Below are 19,394 nucleotides of genomic sequence, written 5' to 3'. Positions count from 1 at the left end.
CCCCTCCTCACCCTCATCCTCTCCCCCTTCATCCACCCCCCCCACGCCCAGACCCCTCCTCATCTCCCTCCTCTCCCCAGGGCCAAAAAACCCTCATCCTTGCCCTCCCCGCCCACTCCCCCCACCTCGGGCACCCCCTCCTCACCCTCTACCACCTTCTTGCCCTCACCCCCCCACTGCTCCCCGCTCAGATGCCCCAACCTTGTCATGCACCTCTCCCCTGGGCCCCAGCCCTCTGCCCCACTCCCTCTGCCCGTCCCTCTCCTGGGGGTGCCCCCTCCTCTCCCCATGCCCCCCTCAGTGCCGGTGCGTAGGGCGAGGTGGGTTGCTGGGGCCCAGGGCCAGCAGATACCCGCCCAGTGGGCATTCCAGCCTGTGATGTGTGTGCCAGGCGGTGGGAGCGACACAGCTGCCCGCAAGTACTGGGCGTAACTGCAGGAGGGGGCAGGGCAGGGGGCAGGGTGGCAGGTGCCAGGCATTGGTGGCACAGCAGCTCCTGGGTGGGGGGCTGGGCCAGGTACGACAGGCCGGGGCACCAGCACCGCGGCAAAGGCCGTCTCCTGCAGCACCGCCTGCCCCCGCACCACTTCCTGGCAGGGCACGGGTAGTGCCGACCCCTGCCACCCTCCCAGTGCAGAGCGAGGCAGGGGGGCACACTCACCCCACACCCACGGAGGGGGGGCGCAGGGGTGGGGGGGGCACAGGGTAGGGGGGGCTCTGGGGTGGGGGGCGCAGCGGTGGTGGGGGGGTGCAGGGGAGGGGGCCCGCAGGGCAGGGGGGGGCACTGGGGTGGGGGGCGCTGGGGAGGGGGGGCGCAACGGTGGGGGGGTGCAGGGCAGGGGGGGCGCTGGGGAGGGGGGGCTCTGGGGTGGGGGGGGCGCAGCGGTGGTGGGGGGTACAGGGGAGGGGCCCGCAGGGCAGGGGGGGCACTGGGGTGGGGGGCGCTGGGGAGGGGGGGCTGCAGCGGTGGGGGGTGCAGGGCAGGGGGGCGCTGGGAGGGGGCTCTGGGGTGGGGGGCTCTGGGGTGGGGGGCGCAGCGGTGGTGGGGGGTGCAGCGGTGGTGGGGGGTGCAGGGCAGGGGGGGCACTGGGGAGGGGGGGCTCGGATTCCCTGCTCCCAGCCCTGGACAGCCGCTGCAGGCAGGCGGCACGGCGCGACTGTGTCTTGTGCTGCAGCTGCGGCGGGTAGCCCAGCCTCTCCGCTCTCTCTATGTCCTCCACACAGTCCTGTGGGAGAGAGCAAAGGGGCAACGTCAATGCATGGGGTGGGGGGGAGGGGGGAGAGTGTGGCTGGGGAGGGAGAGGGTTGGGGGATGGGGGGAGGTGGATGGGGGTGGGAGGAGGTGGATGGGGGTGGGGGGAGGTGGTTGGGTGTGGGGGGGGGGAGGTGGTTGGGGGTGGGGGGGGAAGTGGTTGGGGGTGGGGGGATGGGGGGAGGTGGATGGGGGTGGGGGGATGGGGGGAGGTGGATGGGGGTGGGAGGAGGTGGCTGGGGGGGAGGTGGTTGGGGGTGGGGGGGAGGTGGTTGGGGGTGGGGGGCGGTGGGTGGGACGTGGTTGGGGGTGGGGGATAGGGGGGAGGGAGAGGGTTCGGGGGGGAGTGCAGGGAAGGGTCTCACCTGGTAGCGCTGCAGCTGGTAGAGTGCAGCGGAGCGGTTGGCGTACAGCAGGGCACACTCTGGGCTGTCGGTGGGCATGTACCTGAGACCCTGGCGGTGACAGAGATGGTCAGACAGGGGCCGTTCTCTGATTGGTGTCAAGTTAGGAAGAGGGGATGTTCAACGAGATCTGGGTGTCCTAGTGCATCAGTCACTGAAAGGAAGTATGCAGGTACAGCAGGCAGTGAAGAAAGCCAATGGAATGTTGGCCTTCGTAACAAGAGGGGTTGAGTATAGGAACAAAGATGTCCTTCTACAGTTGTACCGGGCCCTGGTGAGACCGCACCTGGAGTACTGTGTGCAGTTTTTGTCTCCAAATTTGAGGAAGGATATTCTTGCTATTGAGGGCGTGCAGCGTAGGTTCACTAGGTTAATTCCCGGAATGGCGGGACTGTCGTATGTTGAAAGGCTGGAGCAATTAGGCTTGTATACACTGGAATATAGAAGGATGAGGGGGGATCTTATTGAAACATATAAGATAATTAGGGGATTGGACACATTAGAGGCAGGAAACATGTTCCCAATGTTGGGGGAGTCCAGAACAAGAGGCCACAGTTTAAGAATAAGGGGTAGGCCATTTAGAACGGAGATGAGGAAGAACTTTTTCAGTCAGAGAGTGGTGAAGGTGTGGAATTCTCTGCCTCAGAAGGCAGTGGAGGCCAGTTCGTTGGATGCTTTCAAGAGAGAGCTGGAAAGAGCTCTTAAGGATAGCGGAGTGAGGGGGTATGGGGAGAAGGCAGGAACGGGGTACTGATTGAGAGTGATCAGCCATGATCGCATTGAATGGCGGTGCTGGCTCGAAGGGCTGAATGGCCTACTCCTGCACCTATTGTCTATTGTCTATTGTCTATTGTCTATTCCTATTTAATCTTTTCCCCTTCACCTTGAACCTATGTCCTCTGGTCCTCGATTCCCCTACTCTAGGCAAGAGACTCTGTACATCTACCCGATCTATTCTTCTCATGATTTTGTACGCCTCTGTAAGATCACCCCTCATCCTCCTGCGCTCCATGGAATAGAGACCCAGCCTACTCAACCTCTCCCCATAGCTCACACCTGCTAGTCCTGGCAACATCCTCGTAAATCTTTTCTGAACCCTTTCAAGCTTGACAATATTTCCTTGTAACTCAACCGGTCCAGTTGAATCTTGTCTGCACCTTCTCCAGCATGATACCATCCTCCCAGTGGCAGGGTGACCACACCATGCATGGTCCCCCTAGCGAGGTCCCACCAGTGGCCTGCACAGATGCAGCTTCATGCCCCACTCTCCTGATCTGTGAAGGCAAGCTTGCACATGGCGTCTTCACCATCCTCACTACTTCTTAGTCTAGTTTAGTTTAGTTTAGAGATACAGCGTGGAAACAGACCCTTTGGCCCACCGAGTCCACGCCAACTAGTGATCCCCGCACATTAACACCATCCCACACTAGGGACAATATACAAATTTACCGAAACCAATTAACCTTCAAACATGCACGTCCTTGGAGCGTAGGAAGAAACAGGAGCTGCCCATGCGGTCATAGTGATACTGTGTGGAAACAGGCCCTTCGGCCCAACTTTCCCACACCGGCCAACATGTCCCATCTACACTAGTCCTACCTGCCTGCTTTTGGCCCATATCCCTCTAAACCTATCCTATTTATGTAATCGTCTAACTGTTTCTTAAACGTTACGATAGTCCCAGCCTCAACTACCTCACCTGACTGCTCATTCCATACACCCATCACCCTTTGTGTGAAAAAGCTACCCAGATTCCTATTAAATCTTTTCCCCTTCATCTTAAACCTATGTCCTCTGGTCCTCGATTCCCCTACTCTGGGCAAGAGACTTTGTATATCTACTTGATCTATTCCTTTTATGAATTTATACATTTTAAGATTCCCCCCTCATCCTCCTGCGCTCCAAGGAATAGTGTCCCAGCCTGCTCAACCTCTCCCTGTAGCTCACACCCTCTAGTCCTGGCAACATCCTCGTAAATATTCTCTGTCTCCTTTCCAGCTTGACTGCATCTTTCCTATAACATGGCGCCCAGAACTGAACACCATACTCTCTGTTGAGCACTACAGAGTGTTGAACACCACTATCCCCTACATGTGGGTTATCAAGTGCACGGAACTGGGTTTCTGTGGACCCTGCCAACATAGCCATGCCAACTATTAACGCAGTTGACCAACTCTGACCCCCTATGGCACTCCACTGGTCACTGGCCTCCACACAGGAACACAACCCTCTCCCAACACGCACTGACTCCCACCACAACATGGAACAGTACAGCACTGGGACAGTACAGTGTCTGCACCGGACATGATGCCAAGACCAATTCTTATCTGCATGCACATGATCCATACCCCTCCATTCCCTGCATATCCATGTCCTCTCCAAGTCTCTTAAACCCCTCTATCATGCAGTGTGTTCCAGGCACTCTGCACCCTCCCCGCACATCTCCTTTAAACTGCCCCTCTCAGCTTCAAGCTGTGCCCTCTAGTGTTTGATTTTTCCACCCTGGGAAAAGGTTCTGACTGTCCACCCTATCCATGCCTATAAGGGGAGACGGTGGGTGGGGGAGGTGACAGGAGGCCATGGATGGCGGAGAGGGAGGGGAGACCAAGGGTGGGGGAGGGGACAGGAGGCCATGGGTGGGGGAGGGGACGGGAGACCAAGGGTGGGGGAGGGGACGGGAGGCCATGGGTGGCGGAGAGGGAGGGGAGACAGAGGGTGGGGAAGGGGGACGGTGGGTGGGGGAAAGGAGACAGTGGGTGGGGGAAAGGAGACAGTGGGTGGGGGAGGGGAGACAGTGGGTGGGGGAAAGGAGACAGTGGGTGGGGGAAAGGAGACAGTGGGTGGGGGAAAGGAGACAGTGGGTGGGGGAAAGGAGACAGTGGGTGGGGGAAAGGAGACAGTGGGTGGGGGAAAGGAGACAGTGGGTGGGGGAAAGGAGACAGTGGGTGGGGGAAAGGAGACAGTGGGTGGGGGAAAGGAGACAGTGGGTGGGGGAAAGGAGACAGTGGGTGGGGGAGGGGGGACGGTGGGTGGGGGAGTGGACAGGAGGCCGTGAGTGGGGGAGGGGGAGGGTGGGGGAGGGGACGGAGGCCGTGAGTGGGGGAGGGGGAGGGGAGAGGAGGGTGGGGGAGGGGACAGGAGGCCGTGAGTGGGGGAGGGGAGAAAAGGGTGGGGGAGGGAAGGAGACGGAGGGTGGGGGAGGGGAGAGGTGGGTGGGGGAGGGGACAGGAGGCTGTGAGTGGGGGAGGGGGGAGGGGAGGGTGGGGAGGGACGGAGGGTGGGGAGGGTGCGGTGTCAGTGGGCAGGGGAGGTGTGGATGGGATGGTTAGTGGGTGGGGCGGGGATGCTGTGCCCACACACGGGGCTGGGCCTACCTTTGTGTAGAGTGAGAGGGCCTGCAGGTAGTCCCTGGCCTTGAAGCTGTCGTTGCCCCGCTGTTTCAAGTGGAGCGCGGTGCTGTGGTCCTTGCCCGCCCGCCAGGCCGCACACAGCTCGTCCAGCACAGCCGTGTCCGCAGGGCTGCACGGCACAGAGGCAACGCTGGTTAGAGGGGACAGTGGACAGGGGGGGTACATGAGACTGTGGGGGATGGGAGAGTAGGGAGAACGAGGGGGGGGGGGGGCGGACAGACCATTATTCTGTGGCAGTAAACGACACTCCAAGATGGCGTAGTAACAAGTAGTAACCGCAGGTGCCGGTTTACAAACAACAGACACAAAGTGCTGGAGTATCAGCGGGTCAGGCAGCACCGGTGGAGAACGTGGACGGGTGACGTTCAGGGTCGGGACCCTTCAGGACGGTGTTTTGCCTCCCTGGTGCCGGGGCCCAGCGTGTCTGGGAACGACTTCATGGCATCCGCAAGGGGGAGCCGCCAGAAGGCGTTGTGCACTTTGGCACAAATGATGTAGGTAGGAAAAGGGATGAGGTCCTGCAAAGTGAATCTAGGTGGTTAGACAAAAGATTAAAAACCAAGATCTCCAGGCTAGTGATCTCCGGATTACTCCTGGTGCCCCATGCTAGTGAGGGTAGGGACAGGAAGATAGGACAGATGAATGTGTGGCTGAGGAGTTGGTGCAGGGGGTAGGGATTCAGACTCTTGGACCATTGGGATCTCGGCTGGAGCAGAGTACAAGAGGGATCTGTTGCACCTGCACCAATGTCCTGGAGGCAGGTTTGCTAGTGCTACCCGGGTGGGTTTAAACGGGATGGGCAGAAGGGCAGGATCCAATGCAGGACTGAGGCAGGTGAGATTAAAGAAAGCACAGAGGATAGGACAGGCAGGAGCATGGCAGGGAGTGGGGAAGGATGGATGGCTGCGTTGTATTGCACTTGTTTCAATGTGAGTGGCCTGATGGTTAAGGCGGGTGAACTCGGCCCGTGATTAAGTACGACTGGGATGTTGTAAACATTACGGAAACCTGGCTAAGAGAGGGACAGATAGACACAAAGTGCTGGAGTCATCTCCACTGCCTGTCCCGTTGAGTTACTCCAACATTTGTGTCTGTTTTGAGTAGAAACCAGCATCTGCAGTATTGTAGGTTGATTGGCTTGGTGTAAATGTAAATTGTCCCTTGTGTGTTAGTGAGTGTTAGTGTGTGGGGATCGCTGGTTGGTGTGGACAGGGTGGGCCGAAGGGCCTGTTTCCACGCTGTATCTCTAAACTATACTCAACTCAACTAAACATGCGAGGGAGAGGACTGGCAGATGAATGTTCCAGGGTACAGGTATTACAGGAGAGACAGAGGTGGGGTAAAAGAGGAGAGGGGAGGTGCTCTATTGATTAAGGAACATGTCACGGCACTAGTCCAAGATGACATTGCAGATGGCTTGTCCAGTGAGGCTATGTAGGTGAAGCTGAGAAATAAAAAGGGATTGATCACGTTGTTGTGAGTATACTACAGGCCCCCAAATAGTCAATGGGAATTAGAGGCCATAAGTATATAGGAGTAGAATTAGGCCATTCGGCCCATCAAGTCTATTCTGCCATTCAATCATGGCTGATCTCTCTCCTAACCCCATTCTCCTGCCTTCTCCCCATAACCTCTGACACCTGTACTAATCAAGAATCTATTTATCTCTGCCTTAAAAATATCCACTGACTTGGCCTCTACAGCCTTCTGTGGCAAAGATTCCACAGATTCACCACCCTCTGCCTCTCTCCTCATCTTCCTAAAAGAACATCCTTTAATTTTAAGGCTATGACCTCTAGTCCAAGACTCTCCCACTACTGGAAGCATCCTCTCCACATCTACTCTATCCAGGCCTTTCACTATTTTGTATGTTTCAATGAGGTCCCCCCTCATTCTTCTAAACTCCAGCGAGTACAGGCCCAGTGCCGACAAACGCTCATCATAGGTTCACCTTCTCATTCCTGGGATCATTCTTGTAAACCTCCTCTGGACCCTCTCCAGAGCCAGCACATCCTTCCTCAGATATGGCGTCCAAAATTGCTCACAATATTCCAAATGTGGCTTGTCCAGCGCCTTATTGCCTCAGCATTACATCCCTGTTTTACATCCCTAAAGGACGTACATTTAGAAAGGAGATGAGGAGGAATTTCTTTAGTCAGAGGGTGGTGAATCTGTGGAATTCATTGCCACAGATGGCTGTGGAGGCCAAGTCAGTGGATATATTTAAGGTGGGGATTGACAGATTCTTGATTAATGCAGGTATCAGGGGTTATGGGGAGAAGGCAGGAGAATGGGGTTAGGAGGGACAGATAGATCAGCTATGATTGAATGGCAGAGTAGACTTGATGGACCGAATGAACGAATTCTGCTCCTACATCTTATGAATTTATGAAAAGCAAATATGCCAGGAGATTTCAGTTACAGGAATAATGAGGCTGTCATTAGGAGGCGATTGTATCTTTGCAATTGAGTTCAGGGCTTTAATGGGGTGGAATTTGTTAACAGAGTTCTGGAAAGTTTCCTGGGGTTATAAACCTACTAGGAAGAGGGCTAAGCTTGGCCAACTCCAGGGAAACATGGCCAACAAGTGACTGAAGCTACAGTGGGGCAGCCCAGTGGTGTGGGAAAGGACAGCGTTGATCCACAAGTTCAATTTTAAACATGTGGAAGGTGGGTTTTTAAGACAGGGGCTTGCAGAAGCCGGTTGGAGTAGGTTGTTTGCAGGCAAAGTGGGATGCTTTTAAAAGTGAGATGGAGAGAGTTCAAGATCTGCTTTAGGGTTGAGTGAAGTTTAAAGCAGGCAGGAGTGCAGAACACTGGACGATACAATATAATGATGTTTGGTCAGGAAAAGGAGGGATGGATAAAGTTTAGTTTAGTGATACAGCGCAGAACCAGGCCCTTCAGCCCACCGAGTCCGCACCGACCAGCGATCCCTGCACATTAACACTATCCTACACTCGGGACAATTTTTTTACATTAATACCAAGCCAATTAACCCACAAACCTGTACGTCTTTGGAGTGCGGGTGGAAACCGGAGTTCTCGGAGAAAACCCACCCGGTTTGAAGGTACAATGGGGAGAAGGTACAAACTCTGTACAGACAGCACCTGCAGCAAGGATCTAACCCGGGTCTCTGGCTATAAGGCAGCAAATCTACCGCTGCGCCGGCATGTACCGGCACACTGTCGATGGATCAATTGTAATCATGTAGTGTCTTTCCGCTGACTGGTTACCATGCAACAAAAGTTTTGACTGTATCTTGATACACGTGACAATAAACTCAACTCAAACAAGGAGAATCTTTAGAGTTTTTAAGTACATTAAGGGAAAAAGAGTAACGAAGGAGAGAATAGGGCCCCTGAAAGACCAAAAGTGGTCATCTATGAGTGGAGCCACAAGGAAAGGGCAAGGTCCTTAAGGAATATTGTTTTCCATTCTGCAGCAGGGAAAGACATGAGGCCTGGAAAGTTAACAGGTTGCCTTGGGGTAGTCCGTGTTACAGTAGAGGTGGTGCTGTACATCTTCAAACACATGCATCTGGCACAGCGGCAGAGTTGCTGCCTCACAGCGCCAGAGACCCGGGTTCGATCTGACTACGGGCGCTGTCTGTGCGGAGTTTTTGCGTTCTCCCCGTGACCTGTGTGGGTTTTCCCCGGGTGTTCTGGTTTACTCCCACACACCAAAGACATGCAGGGTTGTCGGTTAAATGGCCTAGGAAAAATTGTAAATGATCCCGAGTATGTGTAGGATAGTGTCAGTGTGTGGGGAACACTGGTTGGCGAGGACTCGGTGGGCCGAAGGGCCTGTTTCTGTGTTGTTTCACCAGACTAAACTAAATCTCCCATGATAGGCACAAAATGCTGGAGTAACTCAGCGGGTCAGGCAGCATTTCTGGAGAGAAGGAATGGGTGACATTTTGGATCGAGACCCTTCTTCAGGCTGGTTAGGGATAAGGGAAATGAGAAATATAGATGATGATGTAGAGAGATAAAGGACAATGAATGAATGAAAGATATGCAAAAAAGTAATGTCTCTGCATCATCGTCCATATCTCTCGTTTCTCTTTTCCCTAACCAGTCTGAAGAAGGGTCTCCACCCAAAATATCACCTATTCCTTTTCTCCAGAGATGCTGCCTGTCCCGCTGAGTTACCCCAGCATTATGTGGCTCTCCACTGGTCTGTAAGGTGGCCAAGCAAAATATGGGATGCTATTCCTCCAATGAATCTCCCAGATCTGATCAGATCTATCCAAGAACACCTTGGTAATTTGGTCCTCAGATTCGGGTGAGGTGTGGAAGGACTGGAGGGTGTCCAATGCTGTACGGTTATTTAAGGCCCACAAAGAAAATCCTGGGAACTGATGGAATGTGTAGGAAGCAACTGCAGATGCTGGTTTACACTGAAGATACACAACAAGCATCCTTTTCAGAATGGCAGGCAGTGACTAGTGGGGTGCCACAAGGCTCAGTGCTGGGACTGCAGCTATTTACAATATATATTAACGATTCAGACGTACATAGACTGGGAATCACATTCTGTTAAAGGGCTGGATGGTTTGGAGTTTGTAAAATGTGTGCAGGATAGTTTTTTGCAGCAATACGTAGAGGTACCTACCAGAGAAGGGGCAGTGTTGGACCTCCTGTTGGGAAATGAGACGGGTCAGGTGACGGAGGTATGTGTTGAGGAGCACTTTGGGTCTAGTGATCACAATGCCATTAGTTTCAATATAATTATGGAGAAGGTCAAATCTGGACTGAGGGTTGAGATTTTGGATTGGAGAAAGGCTAATTTTGAGGAGATGAGAAAGGATTTAAAAGGAGTGAAATGGAACTTTTTGTTTTATGAAAAGGATATAATAGAGAAATGGAGGATATTTAAAGGTGAAATTTTGAGAGTACAGAGTCTTTATGTCCCTGTTCGGTGGAAAGGAAAGAATAATCATTTGAAAGAGCCGTGGTTTTCCAGGGAAATTGGACACTTGGTTCGGAAAAAGAGGGAGATGTACAATAAATATAAGCGGCAGGGAGTAAATGAGGTTCTTGAGGAATATAAAGAATGTAGAAGGAATCTTAAGAAGGAAATTAGAAAAGCGAAAAAAAGATATGAGGTTGCTTTGGCAAGTAATGTAAAAGTAAACCCCAAGGGGTTCTACAGATATGTCAATAGCAAAAGGATAGCGAGGGATAAAATTGGTCCATTAGAGAGTCAGAGTGGACAGCTATGTGCTGAGCCGGAAGAAATGGGGGAGATATTAAACAATTAATTTTCTTCGGTATTCACCGAGGAGGATATTGAATTATGTGAGGTAAGCGAAACAAGTAGTGATGGAAATTATGAGGATTAAAGAAGAGGAGGTACGGACACTTTTGAAAAATATAAAAGTGGATAAGTCTCCAGGTCCTGATAGGATATTCCCTAGGACATTGAGGGAAGTTAGTGCAGAAATAGCAGGGGCTATGACGGAAATATTTCAAACGTCATTAGAAACGGGGATGGTGCCGGAAGATTGGCGCATTGCGCATGTTGTGCCCTTGTTTAAAAAAGGTTCTAAAAGTAAACCTAGCAATTATAGACCTGTTAGTTTGACGTCTGTGGTGGGAAAATTAATGGAAAAGATATTTAGGGACAATATATATAATTATATCGATAAACAAGGCCTGATTAGAAACAGTCAAGATGGATTTGTGCCTGGAAGGTCATGTTTGACTAATCTTCTTGAATTTTTTGAAGAGGTTACCAGGGAAATTGATAAGGGCAAGGCTGTGGATGTTGTCTATATGAACTTCAGTAAGGCATTTGACAAGGTTCCACATGGAAGGTTGATTAAGAAGGTTAAATCGTTGGGTATTAATAGTGAGGTTGCAAGATGGATTCAACAATGGCTGAATGGGAGATACCAGAGGGTAATGGTTGACAACTGTATGTCAGGTTGGAGGCCAGTGTCTAGTGGAGTACCCCAAGGATCTGTGTTGGGTCCACTATTGTTTGTCATTTACATTAATGATCTGGATGATGGTGTGGCAAATTGGATTAGTAAATATGCAGATGATACTAAGATAGGTGGTGTAGTTAATAATGAAGTAGAGTTTCAAAGTCTACAGAGAGACTTGGGCCTTTTGGAAGGGTGGGCTGAAAGATGGCAGATGGAGTTTAATGCTGATCAGTGTGAGGTGCTGCATTTTGGTAGGACAAATCAAAATAGGACGTAATGGGTAAATGGTAGGGAATTGAGGAATGCAGTGGAACAGAGGGATCTGGGAATAACTGTGCATTGTTCCCTGAAGGTGGAATCTCATGTGGATAGGGTGGTGAAGAAGGCGTTTGGTATGCTTGCCTTTATAAATCAGAGCATCGAATATAGAAGTTGGGATGTAATGTTAAAATTGTACAGGGCATTGGTGAGGCCGAATCTGGAGTATGGCGTGCAGTTCTGGTCGCCAAATTATAGGAAGGATGTCGACAAAATGGAGAGGGTACAGAGATTTACTAGAATGTTGCCTGGGTTTCAGCACTTAAGCTACAGAGAGAGGTTGAACAGGTTGGGTCTTTATTCTTTGGAGCGTAGAAGGTTGAGGGGGGACTTGATAGAGGTTTTTAAAATTTTAAGAGGGACGGACAGAGTTGACGTGGGTAGGCTTTTCCCCTTGAGAGTGGGGAAGATTCCAACAAGGGGACATAACTTTAGAATTGAGGGACAAAAGTTTAGGGGTAACATGAGGGGTAACTTCTTTACTCAGAGGGTGGTGGCTGTGTGGAATGGGCTTCCGGTGGAAGTGGTGGAGGCAGGCTCGATTTTATTATTTAAGAGTAAATTGGATAGGTATATGGATGAGAGGGGATTGGAGGGTTATGGTCTGAGAGCAGGTAGATGAGACTAGGTCAGAGAGAGTGGTCGGCGTGGACTGGTAGGGCCGAACGGGCCTGTTTCCGTGCTGTAGTTGTTATATGTTATATGGTTATATGGATGGAATTAAATGTAACATCTCCAAGTTTGCGGATGACACAAAGCTGGGTGGCAGTGTGAGCTGTGAGGAGGATGCTATGACGCTGCAGGGTGACTTGGAAAGGTTGGGTGAGTGGGCAGATGCATGGCAGATGCAGTATAATGTGGATAAATGTAAGGTTATCCACTTTGGTGGTAAGAACAAGAAGGCAGATTATTATCTGAATGGTGTCAGATTAAGAAAAGGGGAAGTGCAACGAGACCTGGGTGTGCTTGTAATCAGTCACTGAAAATAAGCATGTAGGTACAGCAGGCAGTGAAGAAAGCTAATGGCATTTTGGCATTCATTGCAAGAGGATTTGAGTTTAGGAGCAAGGAGATGCTACTGCAGTTGTTCAGGGCCCTGGTGAGACCATACCTGGAGTATTGTGTGCAGTTTTGGCCTCCTAATTTGAGGAAGGACATTCTTCCTATTGAGGGAGTGCGGCGTAGGTTCACCAGGTTAATTCAGGTTGGTTAAGGCGGACTGAGCGAAGGTGTTGAGCGAAACGATCATCGAGCCTGCGTTGGGTCAAACGCGAGACCAAACGCAGGCTCGGCAATCATTTTGCTCAACACCTTCGCTCAGTCCGCCTTAACCAACCTGATCTCCCGGTGGCTGAGCACTTCAACTCCCCCTCCCACTCCCAGTCTGACCTTTCTGTCATGGGCCTCCTCCAGTACCATAGTGAGGCCCACTGCAAATTGGAGGAACAGCACCTCATATTTCGCTTGGGCAGCTTACAGCCCAGCGGTATGAACATTGACTTCTCTAACTTTAAATAGCTCCCCTTCCCAGTTCTCCCACTGTCTTCCTGTCTCCACCTATATCCTTTCTTTGTCTCGCCCCCCTGATATCAGTCTGAAGAAGGGTCTCGGCCCGAAACGTCACCCATTCCCTCTCTCCTAGATGCTGCCTGACCTGCTGAGTTACTCCAGCATTTTGTGATACCTATGATGAAAGAATGGGTCGACTGGGCATTTCACTGGCATTTAGAAGGATGAGAGGTGATCTTATAGAAACATATACAATTCTTACGGGATGCATGAAAAATGTTCCCGATGTTGTGGGAGTCCAGAACCAGGGGTCACAGTTTAAGAATAAGGGGTAGGCCATTTAGGACTGAGATGAGGAAAAACTTTTTCATCCAGAGAGTTGCGAATCTGTGGAATTCTCTGCCTCAGAAGGCAGTGGAGGCCAATTCACTGGATGTTTTCAAGAGAGTTAGATTTAGCTCGAGAGTTAGATTAGACTAAAGGAATCAAGGGGTATGGGGAAAAGGTAAGGGGTATGGGTACTGATTCAGGATGATCACCCATGACTCGAAGGGTTGAATGGTCTACTCCTGCAGCTATTTTCTATGTTTCTATGTAATTTAGCGGGACTGGCAGCATCTCTGGAGAGAAGAAATGGGTGATGTTTTGGGTCTGAACCAAAATGTTGGGTTGAGATGCTGCCTGTCCCGCTGAGTTACTCCAGCTTTTTGTGTCTATCTGGGAACTGATGATATTGGTTTGTTACTGCCACATGTACTGAGATATTGCTACTAGACAGCAGTCTGATAACAGCAAGGAAAAAGCTGCTCCTGAATCTGGTGGTGCGTGCTTTCAAGCTTTTGTATCTTCTACCCGATGGGAGAATGGCACGGTGGCGCAGCGGTAGAGTTGCTGCCTCATAGCGCCAGAGACCCGGGTTCCATCCCAACGACGGGTGCTGTCTGTGCGGAGTTTGTACGCTCTCTAGTGTGTGTGGGACAGTGTTAGTGTGTGGGGATTGCTGGTCCGCGCTGACATGGTGGGCTGAAGGGCCTGTTTCCGCACTGTATCTTTAAACTAGACTAAGCGAGAATGTCGAGGGTGAAAATGGTCCTTGATTATGTTGGCTGCTTTCCCAGGGTACGTGACGTGTAGATGGAGTCAACGGCGAGGTGTCTGGTCTCTGTGATGGATTGGGCTACACCTCTTATGGTTTTTGCAGAGGTGTGGCCAAGCAGTGCTGCGGTGTATGATAGAATGCTTTTTACGGTGCACCTGTCTACATAGACCAGTGAGCCGAACATCTGTGGCAGGTAAGTGACTGCAGGGGATTCTGAGGGTTCAGATATACATGAATTTAGAAAGAAAGAGGTTGATTAGGGATAGGTTTTGTGTGCGAGATTGTGTCTCACCAATTTGATTAGTTTTTTTTGAGTTAGTAACTAAGATGGTCAATTTATACAGGGTGATAGATATTGTCCTTATTGGACTTATTGGATTTCAGCAAGTCATTTGGTACGGTTCTGCATTGTAGGCTGCTCTGGAAGGTTAGATCTCATGGGATCCTGGGAGAGCTAGCTGACTGGATAAATTGGCTTCATGGAAGGAAGCAGAGGGTGATGGTGGAAGGGTGTTTTGTGGACTGGAGGCCTGTGACTAGTGGAGTACATCAGGGATTGGTGCTGGCACCACTGTTATTTATCATCTATATCAGTAATTTGGATGAGAAGGTAAAGGCATGGTTAGTAGGTTTGCAAATCACACTAAAATAGGTGGTATCGTAGCAGTGAAGATGGTGAACCTGAATTGGGATGTTATGTTACAGCTGTACAAGACGTTGGCGAGGCCACGTTTGGAGTATTGTGTTCAGTTTGGTCACTCTACTATGGAAAGGATGTTGTTAAGCTGGAAAAGATGCAGAGAAGATTTACAAGGATGTTGCCAGGACTTGTGGGCCTGAACTACAGGGAGAGGTTGAGCAGGCTGGGACTCTATTTGGAGCGCTGGAGGATGAGGGGTGATCTTATAGAGGTGTATAAGATCATGAGGGACCAGATAGTCTTTTCCCCATGGTACGGGAATCAAGAACCAGGGGACATAGGTTTATGGTGAGAGGAACAAGATTTAAAAGGAACCTGAGGGACCTGACTCAGTGGTGGGTGTGCGGAGTGAGCTGCCAGAGGAGGTAGTTGAGGCAGGTGCTATAACAGCATTTAAAAGACATGGATAGGAAAGGTTTGGAGGGATATGGGTCAGGCAGGTGAATGGGAGTGCCGTAGATTGACATCTTGGTTGGCATGGATGGGTTGGGCCGAAGGGCCTGTTCCGTGTTGTACGACTGTACTGGGGGATGGGTCTGTGAATGGACGTGCAGATGAGGAGGGCAGGGAACAAACACTGTGGGAGAGAGGAGTGAACGTGTGCAGGCATGGGTGTGACCGGGCACACTGCTGGTCGGCGTGTTGCTGTTCACAGCACCAAGTCTACCTCAGCCTCTCCGTGAAGGCTGGCTGTCATTATGGTGGAAAGGGTACAGAGAAGCTTCACGAGGATGTTGCCAGGACTAGAGGCTATGAGTTACAGGGAGAGGTTGTGGAGGCTGGGACTCTACTCCTTGGAGCACAGGAGGATGAGGGGTAATCTTATGGAGGTGTATAAAATCATGAAAGGAATAGATCGGGTGGACAGTCTCTTGCCCAGAGTAGGTGAATTGAGAACCAGAGGACATGGGTTCAAAGTGAAGGGAAAAAGATTTAATAGGAATCTGAGGAGTAACATTTTCACACAAAGGGTAGTGGGTGTATGGAACAAGCTGCCAGGGGAGGTAGTTGGGCTAAAGGGCCTGTTTCCACATTGTATCACTCTATGATTATGATGATGATTTTGTTTTTCAGTGACAGTCCAGCCCACCATTACTGTATTGAATATAGAAGTTGGGTGGTTATGTTACAGTTGTACAAGACGTTGATGAGACCTCAGAATATTGTGGTCAGTTTTGGTCGCCCTGCTACAGGATGGCTGTCATTAAGCTGGAAAAGGTTCAGAGAAGATTTACGAGGATGTTGCCAGGACTAGAGGGTGTGAGCTACAGGGAGAGGTTGAGTAGGCTGGGTCTCTATTTGGAGTGCAGGAGGATGAGGGGTGATCTTATAGAGATCACCCCCTTTCGCCGATGTAAACAAGTTGACATCTGGAGCAGCGGATGCAATAGATGAGGTTGGAGGAGGTGCAGGTGAACCTCTGTCTCACCTGGAAAGACTGTTTGGGTCCTTGGATGGAGTTGAGGGGGGAGGTAAAAGGACAGGTGTTGCATCTCGTGCGGTTGCAGGGGAAAGTGCCCGGGGTTGGGGTGGTTTGGGTAGGAAGGGACGAGTGGACCAGGGAGTTACGGAGGGAACGGTCTCTGCGGAACGCAGAAAGGAGAGGGGATGGGAAGATATGGCCAGTGGTGGGGTCCCGTTGTAGGTGACGGAAATGTTGGCGGATGATTTGTTGGATACGCTGGCTGGTGGGGTGGAAGGTGAGAACGAGGGGGATTCTGTCCTTGTTACGAGTGGGGGGAGGGGGAGCAAGAGCGGAGCTGCGGGATGTAGAAGAGACTCTAGTGAGAGCCTCATCTATAATGGAGGAGGGGAAGCTCCATTTCCTGAAGAATGAGGACATCTCTGATGCCCTAGTGTGAAACACCTCATCCCGGGCGCAGATGCGGCGTAGACGGAGGAATTGGGAGTAGGGGATAGACTTTTTGCAGGAGACCGGGTGGGAAGAAGTATAGTCCAGATAGCTGTGCGAGTCGGTGGGTTTATAGTAGATGTCCGTCACTAGTCTGTCTCCTGTGATGGAGATGGTGAGGTCCAGAAACGGGAGGGAGATGTCGGAGATAGTCCAGGTATATTTAAGGGCAGGATGGAAATTGGAAGTGAAGTGTGTGAAGTCAGTGAGTTCTGCATGGGTGCAAGAGGTAGCACCAATGCAGTCGTCGCCAATGCAGGGATTGTTCGACGTACCCGACAAAGAGGCAGGCATAGCTAGGGCCCATGTGAGTGCCCATAGCTATGCCTCTGGTTTGGAGGAAGTGGGAGGAGTCAAAGGAGAAGTTGTTAAGGGTAAGAACCAGCTCTGCTAGGCGGAGGAGAGTGTTGGTAGATGGGGATTGGCTGGTTCTACGGCCGAGGAAGAAACGGAGGGCTTCGAGACCATCCTTGTGGGGGATGGAAGTGTAGAGTGACTGGACATCCATGGTAAAATGAGGGAGTGGGGGCCTGGGAACCGTAAGTTATCAAGGAGATGGAGAGCGTGTGAGGTGGGGAGGGATTTAACCAGAGGGGATAGGATGGAGTCGAGGTAGGTGGAAATAAGTTCGGTGGGACATGAGCAGGCAGAGACAATGGGTCTGCCGGGACAGTTCTGTTTATGGATTTTAGGTAGGAGGTAGAATCGGGCCGTGCGGGGCTGGGGAACTATAAGTTTGGAGGCATTAGAGGGTAGATCGCCAGAAATGGTGAGGTCTGTGATGGTGCTGATGATAAAGGTCTGGTGTTTGTCGGTGGGGTCATGTTCCAGGGATAAGTAGGAAGAGGTGTCTGAGAGTTGTCGTCTGGCCTCAGTCCGGTAGAAGTCAGCCCGCCTGACTGCCACAGCACCTCCCTTGTCAGTGGGTTTGATGACTAAGGCCGGGTTGTTGCAGAGTGAGTGGAGGGCTGCACGTTCAGGAGGGGGGAGGTTAGAGTTAGTCAGGGGAGTGGAGAATTTGAGGCGGTTGATGTCACGCCGGCAGTTGGAGATGAAAAGTTCTAGTGAGGGTAGTTGGCCAACCGGGGGGGGGGGTCCAAGAGGAGGGGGTCCGCTGGAGACGGGAGAAGGGGTCATCACTGGGGGGTGAGGACTCCTTCCCATGGAAAAAGGCTCGGAGGCGGAGGCGACGGAAGACGAGCTCCACGTCATGGCGGACCCGGAACTCGTTGATGTGGGGGAACAAAGGTGCTCTGCTCAGGACAGACCGTTCGGCGTCTGAAAGGGGGAGGTCGGGGGGGATGGTGAACACCCGGCAATTGTGGGGGTTGGGGTCGGATGAAGGCAGGGGGGCAGACGGAGGGGATGTATGGTGAGGGGGTGGTGGGTTAACAGAGCAGAGAACCGATGTGGGGAGTAGTTAGGGTCGCCTGGGTAGAGGGGGAAGGGAGAGACCCAGTGAAGAACTTGCTGTGGTTACCTGTAGTAGGGCGCGGGCAGTTGGACCCAGCGGTGCTGTGGGGCTCTGCCTGGTGGGGGCTGTGGGCCCAGCACGGTGTCTGTGGGCCAGGTGGAGCTGCGTGCGGCCTGTTGTTGGTCCTGGGGACCGGGTACAGAGGGAGGGAGGGAGGGAGTGTGGGTGTACAGAGTCTCTGCCCAGAGTAGGGGAATGGAGCACAATTTCTTGATTAGTGTGGGTGTCAGAGGTTATGGGGAGAAGGCAGGAGAATGGGGTTTGGAGGGAGAGATAGATCAACCACGATTGAATGGCGGGGTAGACTTGATGGGCCGAATGGCCAAATTCTGCTGCTGTCACTTATGAGCAGAGGTTTAAGGTGAAGGGGGAAGGTTTAATAGGAATCTGAGGGGTAGCTTTCAGTTTTAGAATAAGGGGGAGGCCATTTAGGGCTGAGATGAGGAAACACTATATCAGTCAGAGATTTGTGAATGATTCTGTGAGGTGTGAGCATCAAGATTTGGTTGAAGTGCGATTAGGTGGATTGTTTGGAGTTAGATAGAGCTCTTAGGAGCTACATTATAGGAGTCAGGGGGTATGGGGAGGGCAGGCACGGGGTGCTGACTGTGGATGATCAGCATGATCATGGTGAATGGCGGCGTTGGTGGGCCGGAGTGTGCGGGCCGCCTCCCCCCCTCAACTCACTCCCTCCCCCCCTCACTCACTCCCCCCCCGATCCCACCCCACCTAGATAGTTGATAACAAAAAAGATATGAAATAAAAAAAGATAATCACTCCCCCCCCCTCACCTCACTCCCCCCCCCTCCCCCCTCCCTCAAAAAAGATAGTTATTAAATAAAATCCACCCCCCCCTCACTCCCTCCCCTCACTCACTCCCCCCCTCACTAACTCCCTCCCCCCCCCTCTCACTCCCTCCCCCTCCCTCCCCCCCTCCCCCTCACCTCAGCCAGTGTCGGGCCAGCCGCAGGGCGGCGCACAGCCGGGTGCAGGAGGTGAAGCGGCCGGCGCTGGCACTCGGGCATGAGGCGCCAGCGGAGACGGCAGTGGCGCCGCATTCGTCGCCCATCTCCGCCCCGGCATCACGGCCATCGGCGGGCGCGTCCACCGGGCCCGGCATCACATCCCCGGACGCGCAATGGCGCCATCACAGCCCCGCCCCCCCGTGGTACCCAAAGATACTAGAGGAGCAAGATGGACCAATCCGTCACATCGCCCGCACTGAAGCGTCGTCCGCGACCGAGCGCAGCGGCCGCCATGTTAGTAAGCAACCCGCCTCTCGCAGTGTAATCAGTGTTTTGGGAACAGTATGTGTGATGATACCATTAAAATGCAGAATATATCGCATCTATCAACTCACAGATTTTTGTTATTTTCTTTT

General features: G+C 52.1%; 1 protein-coding gene across 1 annotated transcript in view; it reads right to left on the bottom strand.

The window, feature by feature from the left end:
- smyd4 (SET and MYND domain containing 4) overlaps positions 1 to 19,193 on the bottom strand; it is a 26,232-nt gene extending 7,039 nt beyond the window's left edge. Inside the window, exons 1-5 of the mRNA XM_078422398.1 lie at positions 18,958 to 19,193; positions 5,031 to 5,175; positions 1,618 to 1,707; positions 1,004 to 1,226; positions 353 to 625 (exon numbers count right to left, since the gene is read on the bottom strand). Coding sequence (XP_078278524.1) covers positions 353 to 625; positions 1,004 to 1,226; positions 1,618 to 1,707; positions 5,031 to 5,175; positions 18,958 to 19,133 — 907 coding nt within the window. The 5' untranslated portion in view covers positions 19,134 to 19,193. The remainder of the gene's footprint in view (positions 1 to 352; positions 626 to 1,003; positions 1,227 to 1,617; positions 1,708 to 5,030; positions 5,176 to 18,957) is intronic.
- Positions 19,194 to 19,394: the final 201 nt, after the last annotated feature.

Source organism: Rhinoraja longicauda, chromosome 26 (genome assembly GCF_053455715.1).
Source record: "Rhinoraja longicauda isolate Sanriku21f chromosome 26, sRhiLon1.1, whole genome shotgun sequence".
In the NCBI taxonomy this organism is placed as follows: Eukaryota; Metazoa; Chordata; class Chondrichthyes; order Rajiformes; family Arhynchobatidae; genus Rhinoraja; species Rhinoraja longicauda.
This window is presented reverse-complemented; position numbering and strand designations above follow the sequence as displayed.